Source organism: Cannabis sativa, chromosome X, assembly GCF_029168945.1.
Source record: "Cannabis sativa cultivar Pink pepper isolate KNU-18-1 chromosome X, ASM2916894v1, whole genome shotgun sequence".
Taxonomy (NCBI): Eukaryota; Viridiplantae; Streptophyta; class Magnoliopsida; order Rosales; family Cannabaceae; genus Cannabis; species Cannabis sativa.
Genome location: NC_083610.1, coordinates 84,541,712 through 84,565,866, shown reverse-complemented (window position 1 = coordinate 84,565,866; position 24,155 = coordinate 84,541,712). Strand labels below are relative to the sequence as shown.

At 28.5% G+C, this 24,155-nt stretch overlaps 1 protein-coding gene across 1 annotated transcript; it reads right to left on the bottom strand.

Moving 5' to 3' along the window:
• Positions 1-17,697: 17,697 nt before the first annotated feature.
• LOC115703227 (auxin-induced protein 6B) lies at positions 17,698-18,620 on the bottom strand. Its single transcript, XM_030630741.2, has one exon. The coding sequence runs from the start codon at positions 18,505-18,507 to the stop codon at positions 18,058-18,060; it is 450 nt and encodes a 149-aa protein (XP_030486601.1). The 5' UTR covers positions 18,508-18,620; the 3' UTR covers positions 17,698-18,057.
• Between the last annotated feature and the right edge of the window lie 5,535 nt (positions 18,621-24,155).

Below are 24,155 nucleotides of genomic sequence, written 5' to 3'. Positions count from 1 at the left end.
ATAATAAACATTTATTTTTGTATTAATTTGATATATATAATTTTGAAAGAGAGCATTAATTACAATACTTGAGTGTAGAAATGAATTAAAAATTAATCAGCCATAATTTAACATTTGTATGGGAATTTATCAAATGTTATAGTGGGGTTTCTGTCTGTCATTTATTTTATTTTTAATTTTGGGATGAAAAAGAAGAGCAAGGCCATTGTGGTAGTCTCGTGGTTGAGATGAATAGAATGATGGCTAACAAGACATATAACATGGAAGACTCATTTTGCAATCTATATATAAATACATCCATCTTTTGGGGGAAAATTCCCAACTTTGCTTTGTGAAGACGAAAGAATTTCTCTTTTTTTTTTTTTCTTTTATGGGTTTGGAATTGTGTATATTTATTTACAGAACCAAATGAAATGATACCCTTTTGGGTCCCACTCTTACACAAGACAGCTTTAGTCCACCTTCCACCCATAATCCCATACTTTCTATTTTCTAATTTCTATGCCAATTAACAAAAAAAAAAAAAAAAAAAAAAAAACTTTTTCTTTGGATTCGATTTGCCCTTTGGTACTTCTCCATTTCTTACACTTTTCCTCCTATTGTCTTTTTTTTTTGCTTTTTGCCATGGCGATCGTCATCATCACTATAATTATTATTATCTTAATTTTTTTATATTTCGATTTAGAGTCCTCTTATTGCTTTGCTGGTGTTTGTTTTTGTCTTAAAATAAATTGTCCATTAGCATCCTCAATTTTTCTCGACTAAAAAGAATTTGGAATATATGGGGTTATGAAAATGAAATGAAATGAGATTGATTAAGAATATGAAAGCTGTAATTGAGATGGATTTGGGGACCATTTATTAACTATCTTCATTGGTTGCATATGAAATGGGCCCAAATAAAAATTAAAAATAAAATACGGGAGAGCCCAATTGTTATTTGGATACGAGTGCTTGTGTAATTGTGGGGTTTTGATTTGATCTATGATACAAACTGGGCCCAAAGGTTTAGCTTCTAACATAAATGAGGGCCCATTATGACAAATTCTTTAGGTGCAGGTGCCAAGTGGTGGCTCTCTTACACCATTGACGTGTAAACCAAGCGTTCAAGTCTTCCTGTGTAAAGAAAAGTTATTTTTTATATATCTTTTAATATTAGGGGTTCTCACTTACAATTAGTACTAACACAATAAAATGCAGAGGATATCCAGTAAATAAGTTAATTGTCTAGTTATAGGTATATAAAGTTAAAATATGAACTGTTGTAAAACAAAACAATTTATATAAAACTAAATTACTCTAAAAATTTAGAAAAAATAACTTGAAATCACTTATGACACTCAATCTGCATGATCAATTTAAGGAAACTCACAAAATAAAAGATAAAATAAAAAAGTGATTAAGTTAGTGAAATTTTATCTTGTTGAAAATAAATTTGTTAACTTTCAAAAAAAAATTTGTTTGATTAAAATTAGTCTTAAATATTTACATAAGAGTAATTTGCAGTACAAATACTTAAGTTTAATTTCCAATTGTAAATAAATACCTAAGTTTAATTTTTGGCGGTAATAATACTTAAATTATATTTTTGTAACTCTGTAGGTACCTAACCGTTAAAATATTATGTTATTATCCACGTGTCATTTTTTTATTGGTATATTTTAATTAATTTTTTTTTAAAAAAAATAAAATTTAATGACTTGGATCAATTAGGAATTGCCACGTGGCAATTTACTTAACAATTAATTGTCAGGTGCCTACAAAAGTTCTAGAATTATAACTTAAGTATTATTACCGCCAAAAATTAAACTTAGATATTTATTTGCAACTAGAAGTTAAACTTAAGTATTTATGCCGTAAATTACTCTTAAAAATAATAATAGCAAAAATACAACCAAGCTTTGCAATGAGATAGGAGAGCATCATTCTTTATCTGATTTTGACTAATGCAAAAAGCCAATTCTAAAGTGAAATGTAAGATCTGTAGTGGTGGAGAAGAGAAGGTGAACAGAACCATGTAATTTAAAGCTAATTTCATAATAATATAAATATAATCATCATTATAATTAGTATTTGTGTCATGAACACTTATAATTACAAAATGTTTATGTGGTTTAGAAAAAAAGAAAAGAGAATCATACACACTTAGTATATGAAACTAATAATAATAATAATATTTATTATATATATCTGTAATTTTACTCAATACAATGAAAGCGATATTCCTCCACCAAAAAAAAAGAAAAAGTCCAAGACAAAACCAAAATCAAATAATTAATCATAAAGAGAGAATAAGATCATAGAAATGTTGAAAAGAACTTATAAACTATTATTACTTTTAGCTTTAGTTGGAGATTTGGTTGTTGATAGGACTAAATAAACTTAAGAATAATTAGCTTTTTTAGTCCCTGTACTTATGACACTATACTATGATGCCCCTTAATTTATAAGTGCAATTAAAAATACCCCCTAAAATATATCAGTTGGAATAGTATAATCCTTCTATCTAATTTTGTTAAAATTGACTAAAGTTGACTGTTAAATTAATAATGTGGCATTATACATAGATAGTAGTTGAAAAATTATATACCATTAGGAAAATAAATTACAAGTCATAAAAATTACAATCACAGGAAAAAAAATGAAAAATAACATCCCAAAAAATAGAATATCATTACCTTAATTTTCCAAAAATCCCATGTTCTTTCTAGTGATATCCATCTCTTCAAATACTGTAGAATCCTAATTTTACACCTTTTTCTAATTTGAACGGCTAAAAAACGATTGGAATTATTTTAATAAAATTATTTTTATTAAAGGTTATGAAATCATTTTTTAATCATCTTTCATTGTCAGTTATTATGCCACCTCATAGTCAATTTTCCCTTTAAAAAGAGATGAAATTACTACTCTATCCTTTGTTATAATACCACATCATCAATACAAACGGTATGTTTAAACAAAATAAACAGAAGGACTAAATGTATGCATATAAAATTATACAAGGACTATTTATAACAAGCTGAATAGATTAAGGGGCATAATAGTATAGTGTCATAAGTACAGGGGGTAAAAAAGATAATTATTCTAAACTTAAATATATATAAAGCTAAAATTAAAATCAATTAAGATGATAAGAAAAACTTTGTTTAATTTATGTAGCTTTGAGCACAAATCACCTTATCACCACTCATATATAATAATCTGCACTCATTATCACACCTCCGAGGAATTAACATGATATTACATACTCTACTATTATCATTATTAATTATTTTAGTGCTAATTAAAGTAATTGTTTCCTATTTAGATTATATATGTGGATGGATACAAATATATAGGATAAAAGGTTGCATATAATAAAAACCCAAATACATATATCATTTAGAAGCATGACATGAAAAACAAAAAAAAAAAACAGTACGTAGTTAGGTACTAAGAAGTGGTCCATGTCCTAATACCAAAATTTGATTGGGTTGTATAAGTTAATGTAAATCCAAGGCTGTGTTGTCATAAAATAAATAAGCATGCGCCTATCTCTATAACTTGGCATTTTGTTTGTTGTTGTTTTGCTTTTGGAACTTGGGTGTTTCTGAGTCCTTACTGTATGGCCCTCAACTACTCATTCATTCCTCTCTGTAAAACTAATCTTTTGGGCAGTGTCTTCTTTTGGTCTCACTTGCTAAGTTACTAGGATTATTATGTTTAATTAGCCACTGAAAAATAGAATAGGGGTAGAGAAAGTAGTAAAGAAAAGATATGACATTTTATGAATAATGAATTAATAATAGGCTAATTAGTAATTTTTCCTCCTCAACTTCGACATGTAGTAAATTGTGCCCCCTGAACTTTTTTGGCCGTTAAAAATTCCTCTCGAATTATTGAGATTGTTAAATTTAAGGACTTTTGTCTAATTTTATTTAATTTTACTGTTTCAATAATTGTTTATGTACTAAAGCATGCTCTCCAGACTTTGATATCTATCAAATCATGTCCCTCAAACTTTGATATGTACTAAATCACGCTCCTTGAACTTTCATCCATGTTAGAATTTTTTACTAAAATTAGACAAAAGTCCTTAAATTTAACAATCTCAATAGTTCGAGGGGAATTTTTAACGACCAAAAAAATTCAGGGGCACGATTTAGTACATGTCAAAGTTTAGGGGAAAAAGTTACTAATTAGCTTTAATAATATATAAGTTGAGAATGAGAAGAGAAAACAAGGATTGATGATTAAGCCAACATAAATCCTCAACAACCGGCAGAGTTGAATAATAATTAATGTCCATGCAAATGCAATCACATCACTAAGTTACCATTTCTCTTCTCTTTTGGTTTTTGTCTTAATAACATTATTCTCTCTCACGACTCACGACCGACGTTTTTCCTCTTCAAAGCCCAATGCTACGGCCCAATTCACTCTTCTTCATTGCTTTTGGTTACTTTCTTTCTCTTCTATAAAAATCAAAACTTAATTTCTGTTGTGTCAAAATAAATACATAGATACCCTACACTACACCTTATTAACTTGACTCTTGTAAGTTGGATGCAATTAAATTCATTCATCGATATATTTTTGGAAAAAATTAGAGAGATTTCTATAAAAATACTAGATTTTGGTGAAAATTTTACTTTACTGTCACACGGATTTTTTTATTTATAAAAATACTGTTTTTTATAAAATATTCGTAAAACAATAAAACAAAACAATTAAAACAATAGTAGAACAACTAAAAAACAACCATGTAACAATCGTGAAAACTTAATACAGTACACAGTACCAAACTTATATAGTATTTTTGAAAAAAAAAAACACAGTAGTTTGAAAAAAATTCCGCCCTACAATTAAAAAGTAAAAAATTTAGAAATTTAACTATGTGGTGTAAAAACTCTTTTTTTTTTTTTTTTTTTTTTTTTTTTTTCAGGAAAATTTCACTATCTATTCTTAATAATAAAAAAAACCCATATTAAAATAATGTCTCCTAATACATTCTTTTGATTCTACAAACTTCCTCTTTTACCCTACTGAAACCAAAACACACACACAACTCACTCGACTCTCTCTCTCTCTCTCTCTCTCTCTCTCTCTCTCTCTCTCTCTCTCTCTCTCTCTCTCTCTCTCTCTCTCTCTCTCAGCTCATCCTCTCAGTCACTCTCGATCCCTCTCTGTCTGTGGTGGACATTGAACAATCGGACCACACCTCAATCCCTCAAAAATCATTCAACTATTATAATGAGTAAGTTGTGTTTTAACCATTTTTTAGACATTAGGAATAGTATGTGGTTTGTTTCTGTTATATATGTGCGATGTTTGTTTGAACTGGTGTTATTTTACTATTTTTTTATCCGAAATGCTAGATCTGGTTTTCTCTCAGAACCTAGATTTTTTACTGATTATCGATAGTTTATTGATTGTCTATCGATGTAATATCGATTTCTTGCAAGCAAAGGTCAGGGATGACCATTATCGACATGATGTCGATAAGTTGTTGACATGTTGTCGATAATAAACCTAATTTTAAGCATCGTTGTCGACGGTATATCGACATATTGTCGATAATATTTGGAAAATATTTTATGGTAATTTTTATCGATTATTTGTCACTTGTTTATCGATACTTTGTCGATGTTTGGAATATTTTTTTGGTATTTTTATTTGTCGACATTTTATCGATAGAATGTCGACCTTAATACAAAAAGAGTGAAAACTTTTAAACATAAGTAAAGACGAAATAAAGTGAAAATTTTTAAACATAAGTAAAAGTGAAACTAGTAAAAACTTTTAAACATAAGTAAAGACGAAACAAGTAAAAAAAAATTAAACATAAGTAAAGATGAAACAATCATGAACTTTAAAAGTAACCCCTAAACGTTAAATTTAAAAGTCTCGGTAATTTGGGTGATTCATGCAATACACGCACAACCACCCAGGAATGACCGGTTCGCCTTTAACATAACCTACTTTGCAACGACATCACCCTTGGGGGAACCCTAATGGTGGATATGCAAGATAACCATCCTTTTCAATGTGTTGGAACCTCTATTCGTTCACCAGCCTTTCACGTTCAAACCGTTCCATAAATTCCAATTGCTCTTTTTGCAGAGTGCGAAGATATTCTTCACTACGTTTCTGTTTGCTCTCTTTACTAGATATTTACAACTTGAAAGAGAAGAACACTCTAGGGTTAAAGAATAAGAAAGATATATAACTTATAAAGTATAAGTTTTCTTTTATAGACCAGAATAGTTGTTGGGAAGGTGTGATAATAAATGTCAAAAATTAATTAGCATTAAATGTCCAATTGTACACGTAATTGTCATGCAATGTGCATTTATCGATAATATATCGATACGTTGTCAATAGTTTGTTATATATATCGACATTTTTGTAAAGTGTCTCAAATGATTCAATGTCAAGACATTTCTATCGATAGGATATTGATCGAATGTCGAGACTCCATCGATTTATTTCACTGCTCAAAATCATGACACTTCTTATTGATGGGATATTGATAGGTCGTCGATCATGTTAAATGTCTGCTATTTTTAGTGTTTTTGATAATTTTTTATTTTTTCTTAACTAACTTTTTTTTTTTATTTGCAGGATCGACTATGTTTCTTTTTATATCGTACGATGGTATTTAGTGTGTTGAGGGTTTTAATTGGGTTTATAAAGCCAAAGGCAGTTTGACATTGACAGTTAGAACTGACACAACCATACAACAATGTCAAACATAAATTTTATACCATTATTTGTGACCAAGGTAAGGAAAGTTGGGAATCTGGAGCGTACTCTGCCTACTAATCCTCTCTTTCAAAGTGTGGTAAGGTCTTTCGTTCGTGAAATAGATGTTGGGATTGGTGTCAATGATGAGGTTCCTACTAATGTAGATCAACAACAAGAAGTTATTGGGCTTTGTTCCCTAAATAAAACTCTATTTTAATGTAATCTTTTCTATTCAATTATCAATAAAGAAACAGATTTATTTTCATTACTTATTTAGTATGTCATTTGGTTCATGTGATCATTTATATGTTTATTTTATTTATAAATTCATCCAAATCCTTATCACATTGATATTCTTGTTTATTGTGTCGTCAACACAATGGAAAGTAATAAAGATTATGTGATTAAATGTATTCTTATGATTTATCAGTACACAGGGTTTAACTGATAGGATAATCTACAATGTAGTTTACTTGCACTTTAGATAAGTGTTATGTCCTTTCTAGGGCATTGATTAAAGTAAGCTTGGGTTGGATGCATGGAGTATGCATTGGAAGTGACCGATATTAAACTTGAACTAGATATGTTAAACTTACCATAATATCTATTCAATTCAATATCACCTAGTTGATCCTAGATCAAATGATCTCAATCCTGAGATGGTTAGGTTTTAGTTCAGTTGCATTATTTGTGTTCTTGAATCTATTTGTTAAAGTCGACCAAATGGTTCTTCCCGTGACATATAGATTAAGGATATGGTAGTTCAATTGAGTGGGAACGCTAATCATAGATACAGAATCTATAACTTCTATCCAGATATAGAAGTCAAATGATGATTTCCTTCGAGCTTGGCTTAACAGAGATAAATGGTTGAATTTTCATTTTAGTGAGTATATTAGTTCACTGGAATATCATTTATAGGTAGCTAAGTATTTTAAGGATAAAATACATTGAAGGGTGTAACGGTAAATTAATCCATATTTAATGTAAATCATCTATAGAGGATCATTGATTATTGGGATAATAACAAATGGATAATCTTATAGCGTATCTATATCGTGGAACATATAGAACGTTCTATATAATTAAGAGTGTAATTCCAAATTCTATATTGGTGCAAGGAGGAATTAATAAGTTAGAGAATTTACTTGGTAAGTTCTAGATCTGCTTATTGGAAGCTCGGTTATATAGGCCCATGGTCCCCATACTAGTTGAGACAAACTGCTTGTAAGACTCAGTTAATTGATTTTAATTAATCAATTATAATTCTAAAATTAGACTATGTCTAGTTTATGAATTTTCCTAAGTTCTCTCTCTCTCTCTCTCTCTCTCTCTCTCTCTCTCTCTCTCTCTCTCTCTCTCTCTCTCTCTCTCTCTCTCTCTCTCTCTCTCTACATTAACATGTAAGTTTTTTATTTTATTTCTTGTTTAGTTCTTCTTCTTTTTTTCATTTTTTTAGTTTTTCTAATTTTCAGTCACGCTTTTGGGGAAAAATAAAAGTGTATTTTTTTTATTCTGATTTTCCAGATTTGTTCTTGCAAATATAGCCGCTGTTGCATTTGGTGTTGAGGCTGTGCAGAAGATGGTTAGTTTTTTTAGTCCTTTTTTCTTTTATTTTTATTTGTTTTAGTGTTGTTTTACGGTTGTTTTGTCATGATTTATTTATTTGACGTCGATTTCACTGTTCTTGCTCCATCTCGCCAGAATTATTGGTTATTTTCCAAGTGCACTCGTGTTGCTATGGTGGTTCTATCCGTGAGTGTGGAAGATGATAGCTATAAATACATTTCTTCATCCTTCTCTATGACTGTTTTTGTGTTTTTTTATTTTTATTCTCCTATAAATACATTTGACGAGCTCATGGCAAAAATTTTTGAGGGGTGTGGTTCTTTTATATTCTTTTAAGTAGTTATGTCTGCTTCATTATGTTACATTTGTTTTTGTGTTGTTTTAGTAGTTTTTTTTATTCTGATTTTCATGACTGGAGTTGCAAATATAGCAGCTATTGTATCTAGTATTAAAGCTGTGTAGAAGATGGTTAGTTTTTTTTAATCCCCTTTTTCTTTTGTTTTTTTTTAATTTGTTTTAGTATTGTTTTACAGTTGTATTGCCATGATTATTTATTTGACGTTGATTTCTCTATTTTTGTTCCATCTTACCGAAATTAAAGGTTGTTTTCAAGTGTTCTAGTATTGCTGGGGTGGTTCTGTCCGTGGGTGTGGAAGATAGAGTCTTGGTAAGTCTTGGTATGTGATTTTCGGCGTCTATACTAGAAAAGAAAAAAAAGGCAAATACAATATAAATGTAATTTTTACCGTGTAACAGTATAAATTAGGGGTGTTCATCCGATCCAATCCGCACTTTTTTGGTCAAACAACATCCAATCCGCACTAAGTGCGGATTTCATATTTTGGATCCAATCCGATCCGCATAAAAGTTTAAATCCAATCCAATCCGATCCGCAATAGTGCGGATTGGATCGGTTATTTTAGATCGGTTATTTTTTTAATAATAAATTATTTAATATTTCATAGAAAAAAAAATTAAAAAAAAGACTATTGTTTCTTAAACTCCAATAATAATCTATTTCCATCTCTATTTATATACAAATCAAACCAATATACATATATATATATCAATATATACGTACTTATCTTTAGATTTATACTAAAATATATATGTATCTATTACTAAAATAAATAAGTTAGTATATATATTTAAATTTATATATATGTGTCTATGTGAATAAGATTTATTTTTTTTGTGTTTTTTATTATGAAATAAATAAAATGCACCAACTCAATATATTACCAAAAAAATTAAGAAATTAAAATATATTACTAAAAAAAATTAAGAAATTAGAAGTTTGTGTCTTTTTTTTTAATTATTATATATTATATATTATAATTTTTTAAAAATATATATAATTAAGTGCGGCTTGGATTGGATCGGTTACTTTTTGAGGTCAAACAACATCCAATCCGCACAAGTGCGGATTTTAGTTTTTTCAATCCAATCCAATCCGCACAAGTGCGGATATCCGCATTTTGCGGATTGGATTGGATTGGATCGTGCGGAATGGATTGGATCGGATAATTTGTGAACACCCCTAGTATAAATGTAAACATTTACTCAAAATCCAATATTTTTATAAAATACCAAAAAAAAAAAAAAAGTAATAAAGGATCCAAGATCATTTCCTCACATTAACACCTTGCGAGTTGGGAACAAGAGCCCATGGCGGAAAAAGCAATTGGGCCTTATTGATGGGTCAATTCCTTTCCTCATGGAAATGAAGTTGAGTGCGTTAGAGTGAGACTATGACTACTCATACTCAATACACAAACACCTTCCACACCTGTGATGTCATTGTTACCAACTTATCTTTATTACAAAAAGGCAAATCCTTCCTAATCTGATTTCCTTCTGATTCCAAACCTAATTCATCTAATCAAACATCCTCTTCCACCCTAATTCACATAATTTTCACTCAATCAATGACCAAATCTCAATTCCCTAGTTTATGAACCAAAAATTGACCAGTTTTATTTCCCAAAGTTTGATTCACTTTCCACTCATATTGGTTCACCAACTTTTCTCTCTTCCATCCTTGAACCAGCTTTTCGGGTCTTTTACATTATCTTCGAATCATTTTTTCATTTATGAATAAAAAATCTAAACATCTTGAAATAATATTTCTCTAAAGGAACCTTGAAATATTATATATTTTCTAAAGCTTTAGGTTTCAAATATTGATTCGATATTTCGATTGTGACACCCATTTACACTAGCATCGGTTGGGCTGGGCCTATAGTTTTCAATGAAGATTTGTCGGGCCTTTTCACAATAAAAATAGTAAATTATACATTTTGTTAACATATATATTGTCATGTGGTGATTTTAATATTTTTACTATCTAAATCCTTTGGGAAATTTACATGTATACTAATTTTTGTCATTTTTTTACAAAAATACTGCTCGGTGGTATTTTTTACTTTTTTATTGTATTTTTTTTATAAGTTTCATACTGCAGTATACTGTGTTAAGTTTTCACTGGTGTTCTACTAGTGTTTTTTAGTTGTTCTACTGTTGTTTTGAGTTGTTCTGCTTTGTGTTTTACTGGTGTTTTACAAAAACACAGTATTTTTAAAAATATTTCTGTGTGACAGTATTTTTGTAAAAGTTAATCAAAATTCCAATATTTTTGTAAGTTTCCCAATCTTTTTCTTTCATTTATACTGAATTCTCTTCCACTCACACATTTTCATTGTTTTTTTTTTCTTTTTCCTTTTTCAATCGGTACTCTGTGACGCACTTACTCTCTCCCTCTCACATTATCATACATTAATCCTAAAAAATTTGTTGTGAAAAATAATTATTAATTTGCCTAAGATCAATTTTTAGATATTTACCTAGAAAAAATATTACGATATATTTATAATATCTTTTTTGCTGTGAATATCGATCAAGTTTGGTATATAGCCAATACATCTGATGCTAGTTTACTTTTCTAATGTTCTAAAAAAAGACATTCCACTTATCTAAGAGGACTTTAGTAAATAATCTGCTTAAGGGAAATATTATGAAAGAAAATATGATTATCTGTAAACTTATTACTGTGTTTGGTTATTCATGGTAATATTAATTAGATTACTGTTAATTAAATTATAGTATTTAGTTGAGCACAAGAATCTTATATACTATTTTGGAATAGTAAAATAAAATAATAATTATTAAATCTCTTTCAACATAATTATAAATAAAATAAAATTATTATTTGTAAAAACAAATATATTTATTAATAAATAAACTTAATTGCAATGTATTTGTCCAACTGATGAGCCAACAACCAAAGTTGTAGCGACAAAAGAGCGATGCGATGTTGAATTTTAACGAAAAAGCTGTGATAATTTTGTATTGTTTGAAGAAGTAAATATAAGAAGATGGTGAGAATAATAAAAATGGCAGATTAAGTTGTGATAATTTTGTATTGTTTGAAGGAGCAAATAGAAGAAGATGGTGAGGATAATATTAATAACAGATTAAGGAGTACTATATATATATTATAAACATCTTTTCTTAAAGCAATCGTATAGTGTTTAATTTTTTTAAAATTATTATGTGACTTTTTTTTAATAAAAATTTTAATTATACGTTCAAATAACTGATATAATGTTTGAATCCCACCTTTTTTGAAGGATCAACATTACCCATTTTTAGGGTAGTTAGAATACTAGGGTAAAAGCATTACATGACACAAAATTTTTTAAACCTCATAACAAACAGGGTAATCATTGACATTACTTTTCCTCTCCTCACATTAATCCATTCCAAACAGCCCCTAAGTATAAGTAAACCCCATTGTTGATTATCACGTCAATATAAATTCAGTGCGCTTATAATCGTAGGACTAAATAATTTGAAGCATATAATTATAATTATTTTCTATTGTGACGACCTTACTGTAATTGTGAATAGCTATATGTTCGGGATTTAATATGAACTTATATATTAAACCTATAATCATGCATCAAGCATGTTAACAAAGCTTATGACTAAGTCATTGTATGATTTCTAATCTTTATTGAAAGTAAATAAGATTACATTGAAATTAGGTTTTATTTAGGTCATAAAATTTCAACAATATTAATAGCAATAAGTAAGATAAGATGAATTTTTACGTTGTTTTGTAATTCAATCTACATAGTCCCTGTGTCCATATTATTTATGAGTTGTAAATCCTTGCAGAAGATCAATATTAAAATTGAGAGATACTGAGTTTTCTACACTTATTCTCTCAGACTGATCCTTCTAGAAAATTGGTCATCCCCAATATTGTTGTTTCTGTCCTTATTTATAGGTTTTTTGGGAATGACAGTTTATTCCCTTTGGCTTTGTCTAGGGAACTGCTCAAAAACGTGGACAATCCCCACATTTGATATTTATAACTGGATAAATGAATTACATGCTGGTAACTATTTATTATCCTTATCTGAAACAATTATTCCACCAAGTTGTTCTTCTATTCATCACTTTATAGTTGCTCGCAAATCACATTGTCGAATATGTATTCGTATTTCTCAAATATTTCCCACGAAATGAATGATTCATTCTTTTATTCCTCGCATTGGTTATCCAGAATAAAGTTTTGGATATTTTTGTATAAATCTTTCAAATAAGATTTTTAAGATTGTATCTTTAGATTAGGAACTTTTACATTGTCTCGCTTAACTCACATATTGCCTTGTCTTAATTACTCTGTATTTTGTACTTCCCGAGGTGAACATTTCTCGCTTAAGCTTTAATCTTGCCAGTTTTTACAGTTGGCATTTCATTACTGGTCCTTAGCTAATTAAGGAAAGATTTAAACACGTATGCAACTAGTATTCTCTAAGGCAAATTAACCGGCTTTCGATATTCCTCAAATCACGAGCCGATTATTATTCAACCTTTTTTTACACGTGACGTGGCTATATTGCTGCTCGAAATATGGGCATAACAGAAATGGATTTTAGGTTTCTCGATATTAAAAGTAATTTCCTCGATAGGATTGAGTACTTTCTTCCTTTTTTGGGCTCTTTCAAATAGGCCTCCACATTGAAATTCGATTTTTGGCCAAAATTTCAGAGGGCTTTGGAAGTCGAAGGGTTGACCTAAATAATGGAGGTAAGTTCGGCATAAGGATAAGATTTCTTCTTTTTTGGAGTTGTTGTTAATTTTGAGGTACTTTCCTATCGTCTTTATTTCGTTTTCTTCCCCTTTTTATGGGCAGACTTGGACTTTGAAGGAGTTTTGCAAAGTTAACCATCTCTGCAAAATGAACAAAGTAAAGTTAGTTAAGTTAGTAGTACGATTAACTAGGCACATAAATATCAAGATATAGAATTAGAGGGAGTTTATTTATATGCATGTGTCAAAAATTTTGTATTTTTGAGATCTTACTAAAGAATCTTATCTTTGGGTGTGATCTTGTGGACTATTAACTGTTGATACCTTGTAAGAAAAACCTTGTGTGTTTTTATTTTTTATACTGGTTTTTTGGTATGTAGTTATATAATCTTTGATCTGTAGCTATAGAATATATGTTTCAGTATCCAACTTTATTATTTTATATTTAATGAACTAATTAATTAAATAATAAATAAGTAATTATAAAATATTGAATTTTAATTTGGGGATTTAGTTATGGACAATCTTCACCTTAGTTCGGGGAGCTTTAATGTCTATATGCTATATATCTACTACCATTTAATATTTAAAATAATATAATAAGAAATTAAATAGGGGGATTTTCAAAAATCTTATTTTTTTTATATTTTATTTATAATTTTATGGCCCAAAATTTTTTATTTCCAAAAATACTCTTGTAAAGTTCTAACATTACAAATATACACTTTGTTAAGTAATAAATAAGAAAACAACTAAAAAAAACAACGAGAAATCAACCTCGCGACAACTATAAATAAATTATAAAATAACTAAAAATAACCAAAAAAAAAATAACATCATGATAACTATATTACAACTATAAATAAACTATAAAACAAGCAAAAAAAAATAATTTATTGTTTTTACTGAAGAGAGGTATTTTTATAATAAAAAAGTTCAAAGCGCAAAAATAAATTTTTTTCTGTATTAATGTATTTTTGTAATTTTTTTTTTAAATTTTCCCATGGTATGTAAATTTTTCAATAAAATAGTTATATATCTCAATTTAATATTAGATTTGGACTCCCGCTCTCTTTTTAATTTTTTTTAAGGGTAAATACCATTTTGGACCTTCTGTTTTACAAAAGTTACCAATTGGACTTTGTGTTTTGTTAAATGACAAAATAGACCCTGTATTTTCTAAAATAGTACAAATAGGACCCCGAATTGATTTTTTGTCAAAATAAATTTTAATTATAATCCGATCTAAAAGTGCTATGACAAAACTGTTTACATTTTTTGTATCTGTTCGTATTAAGCATTGTCTTCAAGTTGATTGTATTAAAAAAAAAGTTGTCAAAAATTAAGTTCAGGGTCCTATTTTTATTATTTTAGAAAATGCAGGGTCCATTTTGTCATTTAACAAAATACAGGGTCCAATCTGTAACTTTTGCAAAACACAGGGTCCAAAATGGTATTTACCCTTTTTGTTAATGTCCATTTCATCATGGGTTTTTTAGAGCATCTCTAATAGTAAAACTTTAAAGGATGCTTGGTGAAGTGGACAGATTATGTGCTAAAATATTGAGATGCTATACTATTGGAAAGAAAGAGATGTCATTCTAGAAATTTGCATGAATGCTATGTTGTAGTATCAATGTTATTTATTATTTTTTAATAAAAAATTGAAGCTAAAAAGTTATTGTAGCTAAAAATTAGGATATATATTAAATAATAATGTGTGAGATCATAATTATAGCATTTTTAAAGAGTGATATACATTGAAGTATTTTTAAAAGTAAGAGTCTCAAAAATGATGTAGAAGAGAAATAAAATAAAATATTATATTTTGAGATGATGTGTAAATTTTTAGCATCCTTTAAGAATACTATCATTAGAAATTATTCTAAAGTATTTTTACACAAAGGGGACTGAAATGATATTTTATTTTCACAAATTTACGTTTTTTATTATCATTTTTATGGAGCTCTGTGAAAAAAAAAACATAAAAACAACACGTTGAACAATATAATATAAATATAAAGCAACATGAATAATAATGTATAAACAATATAGTATAATGTTGCTATAAACAACGTAAAAAATAACAATACTTATTTTGGAAAAAAAAAATTTAATTTATAAAAATATTGAAAAAACTGTAAACTCACAGTTAATTTAAATTTTATAAATGATATTATATTAAAAAAAAAAACCCAAAAAATGTGTCTCCATGATCACTCCAAAATTTTTTATTTATTTATTTATTTTTGCAAAAGTGTTTAGAATCACTTTAAAATTCATGACGTTCATGATGTAGACATCAACAATTGTCAAAAGATAACTAATTGTTTAGCCAAAGGACATGCTCATCCAAATCAAGAACTGCGAAGAAAAGATGTAAATCAACAATTGATTAAAATGTTCCTTAAAAATTTAGATAATAAAATTATAAACAACAACTAGCCTGGCGAATTAAATAGACTATCCATGACTGAAAAACATAAAAAAGAAGATAACGATAGTGAAATCACAAGACAATTCACAAACAGTTGAGGGTTTTCTCTAATGAAAGTGAAGTGTCGAGTGTGAACTCATTGTAGATAGTGGTTTGGATTGATGTCATTGAATCACTGTCGTTATAAACACCAACACTAATCCCTCAATAGCAACATGAAAGTTGTTGATAAGCAACACGAAAGTTGTGTAGCATCATTTTTGTCTACTCGTGTTGGTCTCTTAACCTATGCCCTTGTTCAAGGTTAGCATCGGTTATTCATCGATGTTATAGCTCAATCAGTTCAGCTCAAAATTGTTTGCACCTATTCAAACCGATGCTAAAACTTTGTAGTGGTAAGTTGATCCTTTGTGTTCACTTGTCAACTCATCGTGTTCAAGTGTCGACTAGATTTATCCTACACTATCAATTGATCGACGTAATTAGTATCTCATATATTTTTTAAATGTATTAATTTATTTGACTTGAATAATACATTAAATTTTAAATCAAAAATTGATGATTAAGTTATTCAACAGAAAATATCAATATAGTGAACAAAAATTTTAAAATTATGAATAAGTTATGCTATATTCATGTAAGCAATTTTTTTTTTTTATTTAACTTTAGATTTGTGTATTTTATGAAATATAATTATACTTTAACTATAGATTAATAATTTATTGATATACTGAATATAAATGGGTCAATATATTTTAATTTCGTATCACACAAGTCGAACGTAACCCAATTAAAAAATTATCATGTTATTGGGGTTTGACGAAATTCACTCTCTATTTATTCTTCACAAAAATAACCAATAATAATAATTTGTGTCGAGTTGGTGTTTTAGCTTGAATTACCATATTAGATGGTCAAACGTTAAGGGCTGTGATTGACTTATTTGAATGTGTGGCCCATCTAAAAGCTGTTATCCACCAGCTTAATTATCAAACTGTCTAAGAATATTTTAATTATTCTCTCAATTAATAATTGTATCTCTTATATTCAAAGTTACAATTATTTTTCAACCACTCCTTAAACTCAACTCAACTCAAGTATACCAATATAATTACTTTAATGAACATTTTTCTGTAATTCCTCTTTTTAAGTTTAAAACTAGTTTATTCAAAATCCTGATCGTTAATTTAGTTACATAGACAAAAATTAATGAACTTTTGACCAGTGATGACCAAGTAGTATATATATATAAGCCCACAGATACAATAATATAGTTTTAAATAAAGATGTAAAAGGACAAAGCAGAAACAGGTGAAAGTAAGCAAATTGGTATGAACTGACTTTGGTTTCACATGGGTGTTATAACTTCCCACAACGGCTACAATGATTGATAAGAAAAAAAAAAATCTAATAAGCAATTTTTCTTCCCGAACTTTAACATGTACTAAATTATGCTTTTTGAACTTTTTTTGCCGTTCAAAATTCCTCCTGAACTATTAAGATTGTTAGATTTAAGGACTTTTATCTAATTTTAGTAAAAAAATTATAACATAGATGAAAGTTCAGGGGACATGGATTAGTACATATCAAAATTTGAGAGACAGAATTTGGTAGATATTAAAATATGGGGAGCATAGTTTAGTACATAAACAATCACTAAAATAGTAAAATTGAATGAAATTAGACAAAAGTCCTTAAATCTAACAATCTTAATAGTTCAGGGGAATTTTTAACGGCTAAAAAAATTCAGAGCATGATTTGTTATATGTTAAAGTTCGGGAAGAAAAATTACTAATTAACTAAAAATATATATATATTATACAAACAAGAATATAGTGAAATTACTCGAATCCTCACTCCAATAATGAAAAAAAAGGTAGAATTTCTCTACAATTTTGTTACATTAATAAATCAATAAATTACATAATTTACAAAAGAAAAAAAATGACTAAGATGGTCATTGTGATTATTATTTTCTTTCACTTTCTTGTTTGTACTTTTGTAGTGTACCTCCGCTTAACGAAGCCCAAAAAAAAAAAAAAAAAAAAAAGTCCGATGGCATCCTTTCCTCATCACCGTTTCTTCGAACCCGGGACGACTGTGTGGATAACTGTCCCACTCAATTTGCCATCTCCATAGCATTCGTCGAAGCTTTATTAGTTTTAATAAAGCCAACTCAAGTGAGTTAAGAATGGGTTGGCTTTATTATTAATATTAATTATTCACCAAATGGTTTTCTCCGCCAATATTCCTTGAAGCAACGGCCTAGAATCGGACCAGAGATGGAGGTGGCAATACCTTTGAAAGTCGTCGAGATTGAGGAACCGACTAGTGGAGTTGGCCGACGACTCAGATCGGGAAATGTATCGGAGAATATCTTCGAAGAGTGACTCTTCGCAAGGGATGGCGAGTGGGCCATGGTGGCTGAAGCCGTAAACTTCCTCGGCTTGGTGAAGAAGCTTCTTGAAAACTGGGTGGTTCAAGTAGGAAGCCCGAACCACAAATCTCCTGCAACTGCTGCCCACACACACCGCCACGTGTCCTGCCGGAACATCGGACGGTGTCTTGTTGTTGGCTGATATTCTCGCCTTGTTCCGCCACCTCCGTAGCATTTGCCTCAGCCGGACAATGTGACGGATTTTGCTGCATTTTACGAATCCGGTAGTCGTCATTAAGTAATTTCAAAGATAGAAATCAGAGGTTAAAATAAAATGTTTAGAGTTGATCGATGAGTTTGACTATTAATTATTGAGTTGATGAGACTGAGTGGGAAATGAAATTTTGGGGGATTGGACAAATTGGAAGGTGGCTGGATTTTATAGACACCATTATTACAAAGTGCCCTTAGTTTTCCACATAATTACCAACTCATGTCTCTTCTCCTATTTTTCAACCAATTTTTTAAGAGCATTTGTTATTTAGACACAAGTGAAGGAAGTTACACTACATATGTTTTTTTTTTTTTTAAATTGATGCTTTTTTATATTTACTTTTTATTTTAAAATTTATTGTGTTTATTTTTTTTTTCAATTATTCTACTAATTTTATTCTTATCACTTTAGGATAATCTCTATTTTTCTTTAATTAAAATTTTATCACAACTCTCCCACAAACTTACACATTTATTTCCAAACAAAAAAAAATTATTATATTTAAAATTATATCTTACTTATGTGAGGACGTGTAGATAATTTGAGTATAATATTTATAAAAAGAGATAGATTTAAATTAAATTTTATTTGAATATAAATTAGAAATTTTTACATGAAAAATCACTTTTGCACAATTTATTACCAAAATACCCCTACACGCCTATATCAACTTTTTTACTTACAATGTTGGTTTTATTACACAAATACCACTTAGTCATCATTCCATATACATACACGTGTGCTTTCCCCATCCATCATCAATCAAATTCTACTCTCTTCCCTCTCTTTTTTCATTTTCTTTTCATTTCCCTATCAATCAATCCATCATTTCACTCTCTTTTTTTTCTTTTTTTCTTTTTATTTTTAATTTTATTTCAGTTTTTAATTTTTAATTTTTTATTTTATTTCAGTTTTTAATTTTTAATTTTTTTTCCATAACAATTCTTCTTTTCTTTTTATTTTTATTTTTAATTTTTAATTGTAAAACTAGTTTCTTATATATTGTTGCTTACACGTCAGGGGTCTAGGATTGACTTCTATCAATCAATCCATCATTTCACTCTCTTTTTTTCTTCTTTTCTTTTTATTTTTAATTTTATTTTAGTTTTTAATTTTTAATTTTTAATTTTTAATTTTATTTCAGTTTTTAATTTTTAATTTTTTTCCATAACAATTCTTCTTTTCTTTTTATTTTTAATTTTTAATTGTAAAGCTAGTTTCTTATATATTCTTACGAAGAAACGGACCTTGATAACATATGGAGCGACTGTGTAGAGAATAAAGCCAGAAAGAGTATAGACAACAAAAGCTAATACCTGAAGACAAAATCAAATAATAAAGAATAGTCGAAGTCAAGGAAAGTGTTCTGAGAAATGAAAAATATTTTCACTGGTTTTAGGCACAATCTTAGGAAATCATTGTGCTTCTTATGTATGTTTGCTCAACAAATAATGCAGAGATTTCATTGTCAACGTTTGTGGGAAAAAAGCTAATGTTGGTGCTGATGTTCGAACCGAGGTTTGTTTTCGGTTTCTTTTTGGTTTTCTCCCATATTTGAAATTTTACACCTTCTAATATGTTTTTTATCTAGTTGTTTCCTGTCCATTTTTATATCATCAATGGGTAACAATGAGATTTATCATGGATGTTGATGTTCAAAGAGTTTTTCCTGTATTTTAGTTTGTATACAGTTGTTTTGTAGTTTTATTATAGTTTTGCTACTTGCATATGTTATTTCACTATAAAATTAATATGCAACTATTTGCACAAAACTTACTATGTATAACTACTATTTCTTAGTCCCCATCAAATTAAATTCTTGCATAATATATAAACTATCATAAAACGATAATGCAACTATAAGGCAACTATTTGCACTTGCATATAGTTGTTTTGTAGTTTTATTATAGTTTTGCTACTTGCATATGTTATTTCACTATAAAATTAATATGCAACTATTTGCACAAAACTTGTTATGTATAACTACTATTTCTTAGTCCCCATCAAATTAAATTCTTGCATAATATATAAACTATCATAAAACGATAATGCAACTATAAGGCAACCAAAACAAAAAATAAACAGGCTTATACATAATTGGTTGTACCTTAATTTGATTTTACTCTTCTTATTTTATTTTTCTAAAAATATATATTTATATTGAAAACCAGTAATCAATCAAAATGTAACTGTATATAACGTAGATGTATTATTCATGAGGTTTTTTTAAAAATTTTCACATCATACATTGTTTTGATCGAATAAAACAGAAAACAAATGTGTAATTTCAGTTTCTTCACAGTTTTTCTGATTTTTTTTTTCGTCATTTTCAGTTTAGATCATTGCAGGTCTTCTTTTCTAGTTGATTTTGCCAGAATTAATAGTTGTATTTTTCTCGTTTTGGTTTCATTTTGGTTGTTTTGCGGTTTTGAAACGAGCGCGTATTTTTATCTTCATGGTTCGCTCTGTACAGCTGAAGGCTTAGTGCATGTGGTATTTTTGTAAATATTTGTATGTGGACTGTATAAATGTTTAATGGGCCGGCCCAAAGTATTTTTATAATTTTTTGTTCCTTTTTTGTATTTTTCTGTTTTTTTCCCTATAAATTAAGTTAAAATATAATGAAAAGGGTACTTTTTTGACTTCTCCCTTAAGTGCGTAATACTACATAGAAGCAGTAATACTATATAGAAGCATTATTATAAGTAGTTAATAATTTTTTATATTATTTATTAAATTAAAATATGTTTAACTTAACATTATATTGCTCCAATAATAATGTCACTTTTTATACTTGGACACATTGATTAAGATATCCCATAACATTTCACGTTTGTTAGGAACATAACATTTCTCGTTTGTTAGGGAATGTCCATATTTGTGAGTTTCACTACTACTATAGTCTACATCAAATTTTTAATGAGAGGGGTATGCATTTTTTCATCACCGATGGGTGACTATATTTTTGAATGAGTATAAGAAACTTATAATATATATTTTCTTATATAGGATCATGTTAATATGTACTTGTTACTAGGCAGTGGCTTATGAATTTTTGTCAATAAGGCCAAAATTTTAAATATATTTATATAATTTGTTTTAATGTATTAAAATTTAGTACAATGAAAGAGTTATCACTATTCTTTAAAGTTGATGTTTAAATTTTTGACACTTTAGAATTAAAGAATTTAAATAAATATGTAAAACGTAATATTTACTACAAAAAATCTTACTTTTAGTACAAAACTTGTGACTAAAAGTAAAAAAGTTGTGACAAATTATGAATTATCATTCCTATATATGTTGTGACTAAAAAGTCTGTAACAAAAGATATATTAGTCACAAAAATTACAATTTGTTGTGACTAAATGTGTTTTTAGTCACTATAATTGTTGTGATTAAAACTAAATTAGTGACAACTTATATCTAAATCTTATGTTTTAGTCACAAATAACTTTTTGTTGTGACTAAAAGTCACAATTAATCACAAAATTTTTATATTGTGACTAAAAAGTTACACTAAATGTATCTGTTTTTGTAGTGATTCATCTTAAAGAAAAAGAATTATTAACTTATTATTAATACTACATCAAATTTTTATATATATAACAAGAGACCGTGCAGGTAGTATACTCTATGTAATGTATCTGTACAACATGCCCCAAACCTATACAATTTAAGCATTTTAATTTTAATTTTTTTTGTTAGGTGTTTGAAATACAAAGTCATATATAATATGTTTACATGTTATTCCAAGCTGAAAAGTATAGTAAAAGAAAATGCCCAAATTGGTTGTTCCTCCCTCTTAGCCTTTGTGTAAAGCTATCCTTATTAAGATTGGCCTTTACTATAAAATTTTTATTAATATATATCTTCCATAGTAATTTTGAGCTTTAGGCAATGTTATTTTATTATCTGTCCTAGTAGCTAGAGAAAGAATAATAAAAAAAAATACAAAAAATATTGAGCTTGATTGAAAGATAATTTTTTATTTTATTAAATATTTTAAATTTGTATAGTTTAATTAAGTTTGCGAAATTGCATGCCACATCCAATTAAAATCAAAAAAAAAAAAAAAAGCCAGGAGCAAGAAACTATTAATCTAAGACTATATGATCAGACAAAAACAATTATATAAAATTCATTTAATACGCTATATTAGATCGTATTATATTAATAATATTATAATTAAATTATTTTGTATATTATATTTTTTATATAATATTATGTTAAATTTTATAATTTATATTAAAATATTATATATTTATGTGATATGAGTTAATAACAAATATACTAATATATAAAAATATGACAAAATAATTAGGGAATTTGAAAGACCAAGAGAGCATTTTGTGGTGTTCGTGCGGTGAGAGTTGCCTTTTAGGCACACGAAGTTGAAGATTGAAACTCATAATAATCATTAATACCATAAATATGGTTGGGTTGGGTGAGAAACATTTTAAAAAACAAACACACTATTTGATTTTCTCTAAAACTAGTAGTTGAAGATGCCCTTTGAAAAAGAAGAACAAAAAATTATAGCCATTATTTATTTACATATTTTGGAACCTTATACAATATAAATGTATAAATATAATTGAACCCTTCCAAAGGCAGGGATTTTGGATTCTCCAAATATGACCATAGCCATGTGCAAGGATACCCCATCTTCCCTTTTTCCTTTATTTACTAATTATAAAAATGGCTAAAACAAACAGCCAAAATGTCTCCTGCCTAATTACTTTCTTTCCCATATTTGAGCTCCATGAGCATCTCACCTCACCCTATTAATATTCATATTAATTTTTTCTTATTCGGGAGATCAAGTTGAAGATCGACACGTGGCAGTAAAGTAAGCTCATTATCCGATTATCACACATTAAAGAAATCCATAACTTAAAATTAAAACAAATCTAGTTTGGTCAATATGGGGTTAGAGCCAAAGGGGTCCACGTGCATGTTATGGAAGATGGGGTACATCCCCCCCAATCCTTTACATTAGAAATTAGTACCCTACTTGTTAGGATTTAAGGATCATAACATTTATTTTTCATTGTTCAATGTTTTTTAACCAAACATATCTCCAATCAAATCTTACGACATTATAAACTCTCTTCTATTATTATTAACCAAATTTGCCTAATTTGTTTTCTTCCTCTTCAAATTAATTTTGCTATTCGGACAAATTTGGATGAAGATTTGGAGAATATTTGCAGGATTTAAGGGAAGGGTAAATCTGAGAATTCATATTTATTTGTTTATAATTTAATAATTAATAAAAAAATATATCTTGTATATCATCTACGGCTACGTACAGAACAAAGCAGAGCATTGTATTTGTTTTGTATTGTAGTTGAATTTCGAGTTTCGAGACTAGGGGACCCAACTGTAAATGATGACATGGCAACAATTCTATGGACGGGTTAAAGTTATTTGCATGGTAATCCAACACTATCGTTATCCCACGTCAGTGGTAGTGTCTGACGTGGCACCGACCTTTGGCATTGGCATTCGGGAGAGGCATGCCAAGTGGGTCCTTGTTTTTGAGGACTGTATCCACTTACTTTGTTGATTGGGCCACATAAGCACGTAGAAACAAACGAACAAGTAGTTGGGTGGGAGTTATTTTTAAATTAATAATTTCTCGGTATAAATATTTAAATTTAATT

Coding starts and splice junctions, on each gene's coding strand:
- LOC115703227 (XM_030630741.2), bottom strand. CDS start 18,507: ATGACGACTACCGGATTCGTAAAATGCAGCAAAATCCGTCACATTGTC.